Source organism: Danio aesculapii, chromosome 5 (assembly GCF_903798145.1).
Source record: "Danio aesculapii chromosome 5, fDanAes4.1, whole genome shotgun sequence".
Taxonomy (NCBI): domain Eukaryota; kingdom Metazoa; phylum Chordata; class Actinopteri; order Cypriniformes; family Danionidae; genus Danio; species Danio aesculapii.
The window spans coordinates 65806899-65826255 of NC_079439.1; the positions used below are offsets into that span (position 1 = coordinate 65806899).

The window sequence follows — 19357 nt, forward strand, 5'->3', positions numbered from 1 at the left end:
GACGATATGCAGCCATACGTAGCTCCGGCTACATAATTCACGATCTCCAGAAATATATATGGGGGTACATATTCACAATGAGCCTGGGTTGGCATTTCGTCTTCTGGGGTTTTCTAAGTAATTTATTATATTTAAAAAATGTCCCACAGTGGCTTCTCCAACCACAGCAAATTCCATTTATTGTTAAGCTTGTTGGCGCCAGTTTATCAGGAAGTGAACATTTTTGACTCATTCAATGGAAACGGTGTTTTATTCACAAATGTTTTATGCGATATTTCAGTTGTGTATCTTAGGATGGAAGCTAGGGTTGGGCGCTGTTGACCAATTTGGCATCGTACGATGTCTAATGTGAAACATTGTGATGGACGATCGCATCGTCGTCGTAGGGGGAGGTGGATTAATTATTTTTGAATAATTAACTAATTCATAACGAATTAATTATTTGCATTTGCATGGTCTTTGTTTTACCCATAACCAAATCATAAATAAATAAAGATAAGTTACACACAAATTACCACCTGTCAATCACTTTTTCCGCAGGATTCTGGCATGAATAGGCAGAGTGATCTGTGTCGTTATAATGGCGTCGACAATCTTGATTGGTAAAAAAGGTGCACAACCAACAGGAACCAACCAACAGTATCTGAGGTTTTCGCCAAAATTACTAAGTACAAGCGTGAAAGCGAAAGATTAAAGCAGGGTACTGACGCTGTGACACGTTACCTAATAGATTCAGAAGACCGAAGAGTCCTTAGAAAGAGATAAGATTAATTAAATAACACGTTCAACAACTAGAGTGAGACACGATCCAGCGGTACATCCTTGATAAACTGTCCGACGTGCACTGCTCTCTGGGGTTTTGTGTTCAAGCACCTGCTGACTGCTGGAGCTCAGATGTGTGCGTACACTGCAGCGCATGACAGTGTGTGTTTGTGTGGTCACATGATGTGCATTTTCAGCGGTATAGTGTGGAAGGAGGGCTTTTCAGAAATGCTAGATGAAACGACAGTGTGGACGCGGATCATTTTCCTTCTTAAATGGCATTTTAAAACTAGGACGTATTAGTGCCGTGTGTATTTTTCAAGAGCGGGTTGCTGCTGCGATGGGGGCAGGACGGACGATCACGATGCCGGCTCAGCATTGTGATGTCTATCAACCATCGGTGAAGGCGTCGTCTATCGACCCAACATACATAAAACCTTTCCATAACACTCAAACAGTCTTAATAGAGGAAAAGAGTTCAGATTCTTTAAATTGAGAAAATAAATCATATACGAAGATCCAAAAATATTTAAATGCACACCAGGACCTGGCATGGCTAAAGAGAGGACGTAGGTAAACAAAGTAGGTTTTTTGGCACACAAGTGTTTTTTTTAGCTACATATGATTACAGTTGAAGTCACAGAATATTTCGACAATGCTTCTGCTTCCTTTCTAGACTTTAAACATCTCAGTTCCATTGCTGTGTGTGGAGGATGAGAGCTCCAGGATTTCATCTAAAATACAGTAACTTGTGTTCTGAAGATGAATGAAGGTCTCGGGGGGATTGGAACGACATGAGGATGAGTATGAGGATTAATAACACAATATAATTTTGGGGTCAACTACCCCTCTAAATATCTAAACTGTTATATTTCTTGGGGTCAAAAGAACAGCAGAGCTTATCAGAGCAAACCGAAGTGAAAGTCTCCTGTTCACCAGGACTGATTGGCGAGAGTACAGTCAATGTTTCACTCAGAAACCCTCACAAAAGCAGGACATCTGACACCACAGAGGATTGGTGTCGGGGCTTTTTCAGCTTGATTTCATCCTTTGCTTCAGTTTCTCACACTGAGACCAGACAGGTTCAAATTGCCATCCACAGCTACAGTACGTATCGTTTTTCTACCACTGCCTCTAAAACTATAGTACTTCATCCAGGATAACAGTGAGTATCGTATGTATTTAGTTTCGCTGTGTGACTTTCGGTCTGTGATATACTGTTAAATGACCCGCTCTACTGCGACTCGCCTTATAGAATCAGACCTAAAGAAAGCCAAGAAGAAATAAAATCAGTTTCAGAGTCAGAGTGTAAAAATGTACAGCTTTTTATGATAAAAAGAGGCGGTACGGATAATAAATCAAACTGAAACATCACTACTTTGTATAACTGAAATGTTTATTAAGGTTTTTGGTTAACACGATGGTCTCCTGTCCCAAAGCACAAGAATATGTGTGTCACTTGTGAGCCGGACTCACTTTTTTCGTTCTTCAATCTGTTCGACTTCACTGGATTCATCCACCACCTTTCCGTTCACCATGGTCTGGGTGACCACCTTCACAATCTTCCTGGTTCTCACTTCAGGCTCTTCTACAAAAGGGGGAAAAACACAGATCGTTTAAGGTAAGTACAATTTAAAGGTCCTGTGAAGTGCTTTGAACTGTGCATTTTTAGTCAATGTTTGACGTAATCTCAACCGAAACACGAAGAGAGGGTTTGACATCCACACTGTAGTAAATTGCTTCAATAATTGCTTGTGGTAACTATATAGTTGCGATGGTAACACAACAACTATAGTAATATCAACCCAATACTGTAACTGTAGTGTAGTTTATACTACAACACTATAGTTTACTGTAGTAAAACTAATGTATACTACAGTATTTATTACAGTTTATCAGTTCACTATAGTTAATAATAAGAGGTGGGGGATTATGTTTGTATATTTCGGGAATGTCCCACAAAAAACAAGTGTATTGGCAGGAGGATAAAAGGGAAATTAGTAAAGTTTTAGGAGAGGGGTGAGCAAACTCGGTCCTGGAGGGCCGGTGTCCTGCACAGTTTAGCTTCAACTCTAATCAAACACACCTGCTTATAGATTTGCAGTGATTTTGAAGACACTGATTAGCAGGACACCGGACCTCCAGGACTGGGTTTGCCCACCCCTGTTTTAGTATATGACATAGCAATGCACCCAGTATTTTTTTTGTTTGATGGCTTCCACACCTGATCAATTCAGTAAGTCTCATCTATTTGTACTACGTATATTGTTAACAAGAGCTAGGAAGATAGTTAAAGTGAACTGAATGAAGCCCCAGCAAAACTACTTTGACAGAATGGATATATATATACACTCATATATATGACCCAGCTGGGTCAGTTGGCATTTCTGAGTGGAGTTTGCATGTTCTCCCCGTGTTCGCTTGGGTTTCCTCCGGGTGCTCCGATTTCCCCCACAGTCCAAAGACATGTGGTACAGGTGAATTGGGTAGGCTAAATTGTCCGTAGTGTATGAGTGTAAATGAGAATGTATGTGTGTTTCCCAGTGATGGGTTGCAGCTGAAAGGCTATCCGCTGCGTAAAACATGTGCTGGATATGTTGGCGGTTCATTCCACTGTGCCGAACCCTGATTATTAAAGGAGCTAAGCCGAAAAGAAAAGAAGAATTTTTTTTAAGTTGTCATTATTATTATCATCTATTTGTTTATTTTTGTGAATGTAAACAGTTTAAGTAAATGTTGTATGTATACTATGTTTATAAATAGTTTAACAAAAATCACTGTTAAAAAATCTATAGTTAATAACACCACAGTATACTGTAGCATGCATTAAAAAAAGAGTTGTAAATACTATAATATATACACTGTAAAACCCCAACAGTCAACTTTATCAAATGAAATGAGTGTAGTCAACTCAAAATTTAATGAAAGTTAATTCTACTCATTTGAAAAGAGTTTTGAACTCAGTGTTGAAGTTAATGAGTTAATTAAATACCTCATTACTTCAACTCAAATGGAGTAAGTTCACAGTACTCATATAGATTAGTTTTTGAACTCAAATGGTTTGTTGCAATCGGTTTCCTCAAACGGTTTGAGTTGCCTTAACTTATTGGGTTTTACTGTACTCAGTTGGTTTGAGTTCTCTTCATTTATTGGGTTTTACTGTGCTCAAATTGCTTTGTTTACTCAAATGGATTAAGTTACCTTAACTTTTTGGGTTTTACAGTGTGCAGTATAATACACTTTACTATTGTATGGTTCAAAAACTCTATATTTACATTAAATTAGTATTAGATTAGTATTTTTTCATGCAAGTTTTATAGAAATATTTAAAACATACTTACTTTTAGGAGTGACTATCTCTTTCATCCTGAAAAACACAGAAAGGGAAACAAATGTCAGATCTGCTTTTCCACAGTGAAAACAAATGATTAATTGGATTTACTAACATTTTTTAAGGTAAGTGCTTGCAGACAATTAATATTGGCTGAATTTAAACAAACAAATTTGAGTAACAAACATTACTCACTTTAATTTGATTGTTTAAATTCAGCCCATATAAATTGTTTGCAACCACCTTAAAAAATTTAGTAACTCCAATGAATCCTTTTTTCAGTGCATTGTCTGATTAGTTTTGTATGTTTTGATGAAAAAATGCTTTGAGAAAGTTCTTACACGTCCTCTCCGTCCAGCAGGCGCCTGTAGGTGGCGATTTCCAGCTCCAGGTTCTGTTTGATGCGCAGCAGCTGCTCGTAATCGGTCTTGATTCTCTGCATGTCGAGGCGCAGCTGTGAGAGCTCATCCTCCAGCTGTGTGAGCGAACTCTGAAGACGCTCCATCTCTAGAGTGTATTTCTGATTCGTCTCTCCGAGGTTCCCTTCAAGAACGCCAATCTGAGAAGAGTCGTAACATTGGCAACATCTTCAGTGAAATACAGCTCATTTATTCAAAGGTCAGAGTACTGGTCAAAAGTTTGGACCCCCCCCCTAAAAAAGGTGGCATTTTTATTTTATAGAGCAAGATCTATTGTTACACTTAAAATAAGTTTTATTTATTTATCCGCTTGTTAAGTTTGACGTCACGTGAAGCAGCTAAATATTTACAAAGCGCTGTAATACTTTCAAAAATCATGATCGTAATGTGTATATATATATATATATATATATATATATATAATTTCTAATCAGCCAATCACATGACAGCAACTCAATCTATATTTAGGCATGTAGACATGGTTTTACAAGACATAGTTTAAGAACTGTGTGATGCTATCTTTTCAATACAGACCAAAATCTCTGAGGAATATTTCCTGTACCTCGTTGAATCTATGCCACAAAGGATTAAGGCAGTTCTGAAGGCAAATGAGGGCCCAACCCGGTAGAGTAAGATGTACCTAATAAAGTGGCCGGTGAATGTATATCCATGCCTAATATCCGATGGCCAAAAAGTGATTTCATTTTTTATAAATTGTTCAAATATTGGCGTCTATAATATAAGTCCAGAGACTGTTGTGTATACCATGATTTGTATATATAATTCACTTTTTTGTGTGATGTATGACTAAATAGGGGTCATAATTGAATATTTTCTCAGTTCAACTGAGTAGCGGCTTGCACCTGAAAAACAGTATTCCATACATTAAGACTTAACAAGCCGACTGTATTAAATTTTTTGTATACTTTTTTTTTTTTTTTCACATATTATAGAATGTGATTTATTCATATGGCATAAAGCTGAATTTTCAGCAATAAGCAGGTGTTATTTTGTACACTACCATTCAGAAGGTTTGCTTTAAAGAGGACCTATTGTGCCCCTTTTTACAAGATGTAAAATAAGTCTCTGATGTCCCTAGTGTGTGTTTGTGAAGCTTCATCTCAAAATACCGCACAGATAATGCTTGATAGCTCTTTGAAACTGCCCCTTTTAGACTTTGATTCTAATTGTGGGCGAAAAGAGGGCGGAGCTACAAATGCCTATGCGTCAGCATAGTGGCAGATTCAAAAACAAGACTAACTTCTTATGCTAATTAGGGAGAGATTGTCACTAATGGGCGGGGCTTTCCCCTCTGATGAAAAACAGTCTGCAGAAACACTTTGATTAACAGTCTTCCTTTGTACGCACAAAGGGAGAATGTCAATCAAAGTGTTTCTGCACTGTTTTTATCAAGTGTGATTATAAAAAATAGAATTAATACATTTTTACCATTAGAAGCTGGTTATACTCACAAACTGATGCCACACAACTGTTTAAACCCCTTATAAAAGTGATTTTTTTCATAATAGCTCCCTCTTAAGTAAGATTTAAAAATGTAAGAAAATAAAATGCATTAATACTTTTATTCAACTCATTAAATTGATCAAAAGTTACAATAAAGTCTTTTATAACTGTGCTAAAGATTTCTATTTCACATAAATGCTTTTTGTTTGTAGTTTGAATCCTAAAAACTTATATTAAACGGCATAAACCGTTCTCACCCATAAAATAATATTCGTTGACAATAAATTAATGAGCACCAAACCAACAATATGAAAAGATTTCTGATTGTGACACTGAGGACAAAAAAAAAAACAGCTTTGCAAGCTATTTTTATATACCTAAATTTAAAATACTGCTATTTATTGGCTACTTAATCATAAATACATAAAAACCTTAATTATTTCAAACTTTTGGCCAGTAGTGTACATAACACTGTGATATAACCCCCTCCCCATGCATTCCTGAGTATGTCCCATACAGGTGAGTGGGCTTAACAAACCACCTGTAGAAAAGACACCCTCTCATCTCTCTGACTCTTGCACCAGGTTGCACTTTAGACACTTTCCTAAGCACTCCATGTCTCTTGGAAACATTGTGCATTTCAAATTGTGCTTCATACCGGTGAGTGGGCTCAACAAACCACCTGTAGAAACACTCTTCTTTATTTATGCACCTGACACTTTATCTAAACTCCATCTTAAGTAACTCTAAGGAAAACGATGTTTACAATAAATGTAGCACAATCACATGTTGCACTGCTTGCTTCAGCCTTAAATAATTCCTTTGCACAATATTCACCTTTAATACCTCTCTTGCACAATATCCTGCACAACATTGTTCAGTCTCAAGTAAAATTACTTTAATAGCCTGGCTTATGTGTATAGTTAAGTATCTTATAGTATATGTAGGACTTTCAAGTATGTGTCAGTATTGTTTATAATATGTATATTATTAATGATAGTGGTTATTATGCTTTAGAGTATTTGAAGAATAAATAAGTATGTATATTTTCCATGTTAGTTTAAATGCAGGCACATTTATATTATATTTTCATATAAGTCATGATTATGGAGATGTGTATTACCGTTTCTAGCCGATAGGTTGTGTCTGTATATAAATTAAGACGCAAGTTTCGTTTTTCCTCAGTTAGTTATTGTTTGGGGCCGGTACGCTTGCTGGTTTATAACCTAGCTAGCTAGCTAGCTAGCTACTAGCAACTGTTGATTAAACGAGGAAGGACGTCGAAGTTTGACAAACTAATGTAACGCCAGTACTTAGGCTGTCTAATTGTGGACAAACATTGTGTGTGTGAACGCTATAAAAGTTCAGCAGTGGCTCGAGTTGTATCCATCGTACTTGCCCTGAAACCCTTCCAGTGGGGAGTTTATTGAGGTACAGTGAGTAACTCGTAAAAAACTGGACAGTATATGTTAGTTTTTTAAAACAGCTCTTATGTCCAGTGGTGTGTTTTGTATTTATGATTAATTTATGTAGCACTGTTGTCTTGCGAGACATGAAATTTCGTTCCTCTATATGTCCGCACATGAATGACCATAACGCTCGACTTGACCTGACTTGGAAAACAGATTCAGTATCCCTTAAAATGAAGATAAACAGTGAAATTCAAACTCTGAATATCAATTGCTGAGGAGTGTTGAACTTTATGCATCCTAAAAGTAATCCAATTTGAGCTTGACTGTGCAGATCAGAAAGGGCCTATATATATATATATATATATATATATATATATATATATATATATATATATATATATATATATATATATATATATATATATATATATATATATATATATATATATATATATATAAATATATATATAAATATAAATTTTATTACAACAAAGAAAGCTCAGACCAAATCAAAAGAGCAATGCCAAAGTAAGGAACAGTATTACTTTTTGTAAAAACCCTTAACTAGTTATTTTTTTGAAGTAACGCAAGACTAATATATTACTTTAAAAGTAACCTCCCCCAACACTGGATATAAATATAGCATCTTGCATCAGAATCATTATAAAAGATGATCTTGTATAATGGCTGCTCTGTTGAATAACCTGCTTTTTATAAGCTGTTGGACCATGAGACGTGGTGTGTTTTCAGCCTGTCGTCACAAGCATTGCAGAGTGATTTATTACACAGGAGTAAACATATATGGCATGTGTGTTTGCATTGGGCCGAGCAGCAGATGGACGCACAGCAGTTTCCTGTGCTGAAGAGTTAACCTTGACATGCTGGAGATCTGCTGACAAACTATAGTCTGAATTATTGCAGATCTGATTAAAAAAGCAAAGTCCAAAAAAGGTCAAAAGCACTGCGAGGATATGATGCTTTAAACAGATCGCTGACATATTTGTTGACTTTTAACCACCGGATAGAGGATCTGACTGTTGGAAGAATGTTTATCCAAAAGAGTTTACAGATGAGTTGGTAACACTTCAGATTGAGGAACAATCTCTCACTAATAACTAGTAACTTATTACAATATATATAGCAGTTTATTAGTAGTTAAAAAGCAGAAATGAATGCTTTATTCTGCATGGCTATATTACAGATCCTGTAATCATTCCCTTAAAGACCTAAAAACTACCTTACTAACTATTACTAAGCAGTAAATTAGAGTTTAATGTAAGCAAAAGTTATAGTAATAGTTGATAATTGGTCCCAAAACTACAGTGTGACATTCAGTAGATCTGTTTTACCTGTTCAGTAGATCCGTTGCTTGCCTGACAGTTCTGCTAAATAAACCTGCGTTTGGATCCGCACCCGTTGTCAGCATCACTTCACATTACAAACACATTTGTCTGTGGTTTCTTTTTTAAACTGCCCAGGCACCCGCAAAGATTTAGTAAATGTCAGTTTTGTTTGTCCCTTTGTGATGAGACATGAGTGCCGCCTTCAACCTGAGGTTCCAGGTTTGTGACTGCTAAAGGGTAAAACTATGCGCCATTTATCACATCACACAAAGGGTCATTTTTTTGTTTTTTTCAAAGGGTCTTTGACGCATGAAAAAGACTCCCAATACATCAGACTTGCCTGATGTGGGTTTCCTAACAGTAAACTCACCGTTTTATAATGCAAGCTGAATTTAAGAATGTATATAGTTGTAGTCAGAATTATTAGCCCCCCTTTGAATTAGTTTTTTATTTTTTAAATATTTCCCAAATGATGTTAAACAGAGCAAGGAAATTTTCACAGTATGTCTGATAATATTCTTTTCTTCTGGAGAAAGTCTTATTTGTTTTGTTTCGGCTTGAATAAAAGCAGTTTTTAATTTTTTAAAAAACATTTTAAGATCAAAATTATTAGTCCCTTATACCTTTTCAATAGTCTACAAAATAAACCATCGTTATACAATAACTTGCCTAATTACCCTAACCTGCCTAGTTAACCTAATTAACCTAGTTAAGCCTTTAAATGTCACTTTAAGCTGTATAAAAGTGTCTTGTGTCTATAGTGAAAAATATCTAGTAAAATATTATTTACTGTCATCATGTCAAAGATAAAATAAATCAGTTATTAGAAATGAGTTATTAAAACTATAATGTTTAAAAATGTGCTGAATAAATCTGCTCTCCCTTAAACAGAAATTGGGAAAAAAATAAACGGGGGCTAATAATTCAGGGGGGCTAATAATTCTGTATGTTAACATTATATTAAAACATCTGTTTATATTTTCCAGAACAACTAACCACAGAGTTATGGGAGCAGAAAAATATCAATCTGTAAACGTTTTTTATATTTTAAATGAGGAAAATAAACGTGTGTTATGGATGTGACGAAAAAAGTTTGTGAGTTTACAGTTAACAACATACTTTGTAGAAATTCTGTGAATTAAACTGCACAACCCAAAAGAAACGATGCTAATCAAAAGAGTATGAGTTAGCTCTTTATAGAACAAAAAAGAATTTTATTTTATTTAACATTTTTGCATTTATGAGGAAAAAGCTTTGTTATGGATGTGACAGATGTGAAATTGTCACTTGTGGGACTTTTGTAAATCAAATATAATAGTTTGAAAACATTGACAGAAACATTTTTGAGTATTTTTTAAGCACTGTAAAATACAAGCCTACACAAAAATCGCAGAAACGGTTTAGCTATTTTGGCGAATACATCATTTTTTTCATGGTAAGGTTGACATTTGCTTGAAATTGCTCATGTGCAGACAGCACTTGCCTATGCGTTTAGCATGTTTAACAATCGTAAGCACTGGCTGTACAGGTGCTCATTAAGAATAAGGAAATTACAGATATGCTGTTGCAACGTCTGGAGCGGTATATTGTTAGACCACCAGAGTTACCTCCCGCTACTGCATTTTGTTCAGAAATTTATTCCCTCGTTGCAAGAAATCTGGTCGGCTCTAGTGTCTTAATGCAGACCACTAGTGTCTAACTGCGACTCTCTGATTGGGCAGATTATCTGTAAAACTTCATGGGGAATGTAGTTTGTATAAATATTTTTATTTGAAAGAAACCGTGTTCATGACCTTATAATCATAAATTCAGAGACATATTGTTTCTAAAACTTGAGGATACATATACAGAAACATCCTGTTTTCTGAAGACACACTGATATCAACATTAAAAAACACGTGCAAAAAAATGCAAAGCGATTTGATGGTAATTGACTTGACCTTGTCATCAAAACAACATCAAACTAATCTAACATTGGCATCAAAAAAACAAGACTAAAACCGACGGCGGAAATCGCTAATATTAGATGTCAATTTGAGGTGGTTTTGACGTCAATTATTTAAAGGCAGTGTTTCCTAACCCTGTTGCTGAGGCACGCCAACTGTACATATTTTGGATGTCTCCCTTATCTGACCCATTAACTTCAGGTATTGTAGTCTCTTCTAATGTTCTGATGAGTTGATTAGGAAGGTTGAAAATGCGTAGTGTTGGTGTACCTTCAGGAACAGGGTTGGGAAACACTGTTTTTAGGTACAATACTTGCTATTAATAAACCATTAACTATGACTTTTGTCTCAATAAACTCCTAATTTGCTGCTTATTGATAGTTATTAAAGTATTTCGATGTTAGGGATGTAGAATAAGATCGTACAGTATATGTATTTATAAGTATACTAGCAAACAACCAACATGTTAATAATAGGCAAGTAATATGCAACTAGTTAATGAGAATTGGACTCTATATCTGAATGGTTACCCAAAATCCAGTGTAAATTTGTTAATTGTAACTAAAGCTTTCAGATTAATAAAACTTTCTGTGTCCTTATTTTGGTGGTCAAAAAAGCATCAAAGTGTGGATGTCAAATAGACGTCAAGGTTTTAACCTGAAATCGATGTTTTTTGACGCAGTTCTTGATGTTAATTTGATGTTTTTTTGACATAAAGGTGCCCGCTGACTGTGACTTTGTATATTATGAATATGTATTACATGTCATTGAAACTAGGCCACTGAATTATTACAAAGTAATGCATACCCGAGGTGTTGCTGTGGTCACAATATGAACTCCCTGGTCTTGCATTCTACTAGTTACCACACCTAAAGACATTGTTCAGAGTCATGCTTTTAGTAACCCCAGTATACAAACCGCCACGATTTTAACCTCCAGCAAGTACAAAATGTGCAATGCTGCTTTTGTCAATGCTGTTTGTGTCACCTGTTTGCGCAGACTGTCCAGCTCCACCTCGAGCGCCTGCAGGAAGCGTCGTCTTTCATTGAGTTCAGTCTGAGCGCATCGCAGAGCCTCATTGCTTTCCTTCACCTCCGACTGCACGGCCTCCAGCTGTCACGTACAAACACGCAGCACACATTCACTAAAACACACCTGTGTTTGCAGTCAAATCAGCAGACTATAAATGGAGGACTGGGGTGTGTAGTGAAGGGTCATTCTTGTGCGATGCTGGGTTTTCAAACAATCCCTTCATGTCGTCCCATCCAGTGTTAATATTGTGATGAATATGTCGTGACAAATATGTTTCTACTGAAGAAAACGAGACACAAACTAAATAAAAGTGAAATGATGAGGATGACAATTATAATGAAAATACATTTTTGTTGACTAATAAAAACGAGACAAAAATATGAGTGAGGGATGTGTTTTGGAATATATATAGAGAGCATAGAGAGACACTGCAGCGCTGCTGAAGATTGTGTGTGTTTACAGCGGTTTTACATCCTTGCTACAACATAAGGTAAAAGCTGAACACTGTGCATGTAATAGATCGATTTTAACAAATTAAAATTACTTCCAGGTTGTGGCTCACAATCCACAGCTTCTGCTTATTTGAGCTGATCCTTTGAGTTTTTAGCGTTTGAGACCAGCACTTAACTGAGAGAGATTCTGGAAGCTATCCCTTGTCAAATGCTAGCTATATATTTTGTATAATTATCTGGAACATAATTAAATTAAACTGTAAGCACTTTTGTTTTGTGTCGTGATGCGTTTTCATCTGTCCGAAGTGAACAAATGAGACACATTACCGTCCATACCAGGCAATTAAATGTGTCTCTTTTGACCACTTCTCTGATGATGAGGGTCTGTGGGCGAAGGTTGGATTTCTTTCTTTAAAGTCCACATGAACCGGAAGCCACGACTGTTTCAAATTTTGACGCAGTTCCTAGAGAAACGAATATTAAATGAGGAAACCATGGGCGTGGCTTGTTTTTTCAACTGCAAGCTGATTGGATGTAGTAAAGAAGGCATTTAATTCAGAAAGATCCCAAAAAAGGGTTTGGGGAGTTATTAAAACCACCTCCTCCTCACCATTTCTGTTTGTTGTCAAAACTGACAGTGTGAGAGGCATGGTTAAGTATGTTAGCCACGCCCATTACCTCAGACGTAATCTGAGAATTTGACTGAAAACAAACAGGAAGTGCATTTTCAGATTTCAATTAAAGATTACAAGGGCAAACAAGTTTTTTACCCTAATAACATGCACAGATTAATAGTCCACCACAAAACTAGCAATGTGAGCTAACAAAACCATATGGTTAGATTTGATTTCAGCCCTAGTGTGGAGTCTGCGCTTGACTATACACTGACCTTCTTCAGATACCACATCTCTGCGTCCTCTTTGTTCTTGCGTGCGATGTTCTCGTACTGAACCCTCAGCTCAGCCATGATGGCTCCCAGATCTGGGCCTTGAGCTGCGTCCACCTCCACGTTCACCTGCTCATTGGCCAGACGGCTCTTCAGAGCATTCTTCTCCTTCACAGAGAGAGAAAACAAGACAGTACTTTGACACTATAATCAAGAATTTGTTGATCTGGGTTTTATATTTTATATCCCCTGAGACCTTCATTCATCTTCGAAATGCTAATTAAGATATTTTAGATGAAATCCTGGAGCTCTCTCATCCTCCATAGACAGCAACAGTCACAAGACATTCAAAGTCCAGAAAAGGGACCAGAATCATTGTCAAAATAGTCCAAACAAAGTAGTTTTACGGTTGTTTTGATGCACAAAAGTGTTCTTGGAGCTTCGTCTGAATGCATTTGAACCACTAATGTCACACGGACTGTTTTGACATGGACTGTTGCTGTCTATGGAGGATGAACGAGCCTTCGAATTTCATCTAAAATATCTCAAATTTTGTTGTGAACATTAATGAGTCTTAGGGGATTGGAACAACATGAAAGTAAAGCTTTATCATTTAAGTGTTTAACCTCTTCATGGTTCTTCTTGAGAAAATAGAGCTCTTCTTTCAGACTGTCCAGATCTCCTCGAAGGGTTGTGATGAACTGATCATGATCAGATTTGGCTCGTCTCAGAGCGTGACAGTCTCTCTCAACCGACTGGCAAAGAGTAGCTTCTGCCTCCCATCTGTTTATGAACAAATATTACAATATACTAGTAAAACACTACATTTCAGGATTGATTTTTACTTATCAATTATAAAAATGTGGCCAAAAAACATACTTGACCCTAAAATCTTCAGCCGCAAGTTTGGCGTTGTCAATCTCCAGCATGATTCGAGCATTCTCCAACGTCTTCTTCCTCACCTACAGAACAAAACTGCACTGTTAACTGCCTGTTAATAATATAACGACATTACATTTTACAACAATCTGACATTTAGTTTGTTTAGATGGACAACATTATTCGAAAACACTTTAATTTAAGGTGACATAACACGTTCCATGCACTATAGTAATTACAATGAATTGTACATAGTTACATGTAGCTAACCCTAAACATAATCTACATTCTTACCCCAATCATATAGTAAGTACAAATAAGTAATATTACTCAGTAGTTAAATTAATAGTTATATTGTAACTGTTACATAACAAATAAGTGTAACCAAATATTCTTATTTTAACAGAATTAAGACATTATTCAATTAACAATCTACCATGTGAACAGAATCTTGATTAATTTAGCAAAGTGGCTATGATAGAAGCTGCTCACATAAAAATTTAAAAAATCCGCCTCTCGCCACAAATAATGATTTTGGTGTGATCGGCACCTTACTCTGCATCATATTACCATGATAATACGTTTTTGAATACTTTAAGTCATAATTTTTTGCAGGAGTCCCGTAGGATGTATTGATGACTAACTCCCATGATTCCACACTCAGTCACAGTCATCAAACTATGGCTCCGAAACGGCATACTTCCATACTATACAGTACGCTAAAATCAGTATGCGAGCCGAGTAGTATGTCCAAATTCATAGAATTCAAAAATCAGTATGCGAGAAGTACCCGGATGACTTACTACTTCCTGCGAGATTCTGAAGTGCGCATCCCATGCATGCTGCGCTATCCCATGATGCCCTGTGAGCGAATTCATGAATGGGAGCGAAGCGACGCAACTGATGCAGGTAGGTCACATGACCATGACAAAATGGCGGATGTAGTACATCCGAATTCCTTTCGTACTTTTCAGATTCATACTAGAACGTACTTTTCTAACGACCGAGTAGTACGTTTAAATTCAAATGCAGTACCTACTGAGTAGTAGGCGGTTTCGGATGCAGCCTATGTTTGTTGTGATTATGCGCCCTCTAGTGTTGAAAATTGCATATCGTGCCCAGTGGTGTAGTCCTTGCTATACGCAGTATGCCTACTTTTTTCTTGAGCTGTTTGGGTATTACGGCTTCTGAGGATCATACTCTCGGTATACTCACTTGTTTTGGTGATTAAACTTCCCTAATTTTTGTGTATTGAGTATTTGAGTTTTTCGAAGATCACAACAAATCAGCTGAATGAAGTCTCGCTGAAACGTTCAAGTAAAATTATAAAACAGCATGGGCGTCGCTTTAGCCCTCTTATATTTCCATTCAGCCCCCCTAACACTTTTGCGATTACCTGTACACTGCTAAATGATCGCCTCAGTCCCCTTTAAATTTGATATAAAAACGGCGGCAGAATCCAGCTCCTGAACTCGTTTTTTAGTTAGTCAGCAAACCACAGCTGTGCAGTGTGTGTGTGCATATATGTATACGTATATGTATATGTGTATATATATATATATATATATATATATATATATATATATATATATATATATTAGGTGGGTAATAGTATACCACCTATTTTTTTAGGACAACATCTACTGTATGTAGATCAATTATAACATGTAAAATAAAACACTGATTCATTAATTTTCCTTCAGCTTAGTGGCTTTTTTATCAGGGGCTGCCACAGCGCAATGAACCGTCAACTATTCACTGCCCTTCCAGCCGCAACCCAAGAATAAAAGAATATTTTTAAACGACCCCATGTAAACACATGAATCACAATATTGCCTTATTCAGAATAAGGTAAATTATTAGATTCTTATGTCCACGTAAACGCACCCACACACATAAAATAACAAACCTCTTGCCCAATCGCATGGGCCTGTGCCATCAGTCCCTCAATGTCGTGACCTTTGGGTGCTCGCTCAGTCATCAGCTGTTTAATCTTCAGCTCCAGGTCAGCGTTGGACTTCTCCAGCGAGCGCACCTTTTCCAGGTAGCTGGCAAGTCGGTCGTTTAGGACTTGCATGGTCTCCTTCTCGCTGACACCGGCTCCCAGACCATTCAGTGAGAGGTTGCTTATGATGTTCAGGCCATTACCCAGAGAGGTGGAACGGGACAAGGACAAAGTATTGGCGGATGAGAGGGACACTGGGACTTTAGGACGTCCCCGAACTCCAATGTCCCGCATAGACATGCTGGAGAACGACGCCGTACGTCCCAGAGAGTGACTGTTCATGGAGAAGCTGGAGGTCATGGTGCTTGCAGAACCAGAGACGAGGTTTCTGGATGTGATCTGATGGTGAGTTAAAATATTTTTTCAGAGTTTTCAGAAATGATATGCCAGTGGTGCAAAGAGTACTGAAAAATCATACTTAAGTAAAAGTACCATTACTTGCCTAAAAATGTAGTGCAAGAAGAGTAAAAGTATCTGTTGTAAATATGACTCAAAGAATGAGTAAAAAGTAGCACTTTCAAAAGTACTCAAGAGTAGTGAGTAGTGAATATTACGCTGTAAAAAGCTGAAGCATTTACATGTAATTTGTGGATGTGTGTAAACGTAACATTCTGTAGTTCATTTAATTATTGCCCAACAGGCACACATTGCCATAAAACGTTAATATTAGGTTAGATTTAGGTTGTGATGTCAAATGACCAAAATTCAATGTCTAGCCAGCGTTTAAGGACAACGTTATTTTGATGTCCAATAACAACATCAAATAACATTGATATTTGGTTGATTTTAGGTTGTGTTAGAAAGTGAGCAAAATTCAACCTTGAGCCAACATCTTAAACCAACGTCATATTGACGTCAAATAGTGACATTTATTTGTCAAGTATGAAAACCAAAATCCAACATCTGATAGACGTCAAAGTGGTAACGTCCACACAACGTCAAGCTATAACATCATTAGACGTTGATATTTGGTTGATTTTAGGTTGGATGTTGGACATTGACGTTGGGTTCTGACGTCAACACGATTTTCATTTCCAAACAGAATGCAACGTCCCCACGACGTTGGGGTACAACGTCAATCTGACGTCATGTTGAAGTCTTGTGCCTGCTGGGTGTTTAAGACCATTTCGGTCATCGTACAGTAAACATCCGTCATCTTCTCATCAGTGACATGCATCTAAACAGTCTCTGGGTGACTCTGGGGCAAAAGATTTCGGACATCTTCTTGGACACTTTTAATGCTTCCAAACAGTTTGCTGCAATTGTAAATCGCCCATGTCTTGAGGTAGTTCATTATGAAGCGATTTACCTTCTATGTGTGATTTGATTGGACAGGAATCATAGGACTGATTTTTCCCCACAGACAAGAAAAAATGAAGCAGTGACTGCAGATTGAAGGAAAATAGTGGAGTAAAAGTACTAATACAGCACTAAAAATGTACTCAAGGGATAGTTAAATACAATTTCTATTCAATTACAGTAGTTTGAGTATTTGTTACTTTACACCACTGCAAATAAACTTATTTCAAAGTGAAAGCAAGGTTATTTTGCTTACTCCATTGGCAGATTATTTTGCTTGATAAAATATATTGTTCATACTTGGTTAATGTTAATCGATCCGATAAAAAATACTAGCCATCGTGACCTTACTGTAAATATTATAACATTAATATTATTTAATATCTGCTCTAACATAAACTACCAATTAATAGTTGAATTGGTTGCATTTATTTTACAGCATGTGTACTTAACGTGTACTTACAGTACAGTGTATTTGCCTAAGAATGTACTGGGTAATATAAGGGAACAACATTAAGATTAGGTTCAGACGTAGATTTGTAGAATCTTATTACCCACACTGTAAAACGTTTCACATCGGTAAAACTTACAAACTCAAGTTCACCAGCTGCCTTGAAAATGTGAGTCAACTCAACTTAAAGAGATTCGTTGTTTCAACTTAAGATGTTGAGTTTCACAATTTATTTAACTAAAACTCAACATCTTAAGTTGAAACAAAGCATCTCTTTAAGTTGAGTTGACTCACATTTTCAAGGCAGCTGGTGAACTTGAGTTTGTAACCAATGTGAAACGATTTACACTGCAGTTTCTGTAATGATTATGATAAGGGCATAGTTTATTAACAAAATAGGGCTCCAAAATAAAGTGCTCCAGTTCTATTTTTATTAATAAAGTAAACAAAGATTGGTTACACTTAATTTTAAGGCGTAAAGAGTAACTAATAATTTAACTACCTACGTTTTATGTACTCACTATATGTTTAGGGATAGAATATGGGTTAGGTCTAGGGTTAGTTGCATGTAATTATGCATAATAAATTGCAATTACTAATAGTATGTACTGTGGAAGTGTAATTACTATAGTATGTACATGGAATATGTGTAACAAGGACACCTTAAAATAAAAAGTGTTACCCAAAGATGAATAAAATGGCAGTAAATATGATATAATATTTGTTTTGTTTGTGTTAAATGTTAACTACAGGATCATAAAGTGTGTAGAGTCATTTTAATATTTTGCTAAAGTTATTTAAAACCTACTATTTGAAAACAATTAGTTGACTTAACTTTAAAAAGTGAGTAAACCTGTTACTTCTTAATTATTAAGTAAATTAATTTTATGCATAATTCAAAAAGTAGTCAGTTTAAAAGTTATAATAGTTTACTCAATTTTTATTAAGCATTAAGTACTCAATTTGTCAACTAATCGACTAATTTAAATCAACTAATTGATTTTTACAGCATGCAAAATGTTACATTTGACAGACAAAATCCCAATCACAACACCAGGAAAATTATAATTTGCTTGCGAACAAAGAAGAAGAGGGTCATTGTGGATATGAAATGTAATACTTACATGGATTGTATCCAAATGCTGGGCAGCTCCTGTGTGTGATTTTTGTCCAGGGAGGAACTGCTAGCTTTTATTGGTGTCTGTTCAGGTCAAGCGCAGTATTTATGCCCACACTCCTCCTAAAGTCTATGGAAGCCCATGGCCAGCCAATCACATCCCTCCACAGGTGAAAAGAAGACTGAAACCATTAAAACACAATGAAAATTTCCCAAGGCACTGTCCACAGTATACATTGCACATTTGTCGTTGAATAAAACTTAACAACTTTAATTAACAATAACAAATATTGGTCATTTTCAATAAAACTTGTTTGATACTTTCATTTAGGTTTTACTTAAAGGAATAATTCACTAATTAAAAATGAAAACCCTCTCACCATTTACTTGTTCCATACCAGTTTGAGGGTTTTTTTTTTCTTCTGTTGAGCAGACGAGACGATCCATTGAAGAATGTTGGAAATCTGAAACAAATACTATACAAAAGTCAGTGGTTACAGGTTTCCAGCTTTCTTCAAAATATCTTCTTTTCCATTTAACAGAAAAAAAAACTCAAACT

The 19357-nt window shown here is 36.3% G+C and overlaps 1 protein-coding gene across 1 annotated transcript; it reads right to left on the reverse strand.

Annotated features, from left to right (window-relative positions):
- Nucleotides 1-1252: 1252 nt before the first annotated feature.
- krt1-c5 (keratin, type 1, gene c5) lies at nucleotides 1253-18891 on the reverse strand. The gene is made up of 10 exons (XM_056458717.1): nucleotides 18806-18891; nucleotides 15836-16270; nucleotides 13927-14009; nucleotides 13674-13830; nucleotides 13051-13215; nucleotides 11665-11790; nucleotides 4435-4652; nucleotides 4104-4129; nucleotides 2239-2350; nucleotides 1253-2025 (listed from the first exon to the last, which is right to left on the reverse strand). The coding sequence occupies exons 2-10, from the start codon at nucleotides 16229-16231 to the stop codon at nucleotides 1983-1985; spliced, it is 1326 nt and encodes a 441-aa protein (XP_056314692.1). The 5' UTR covers nucleotides 16232-16270; nucleotides 18806-18891; the 3' UTR covers nucleotides 1253-1982.
- Nucleotides 18892-19357: the final 466 nt, after the last annotated feature.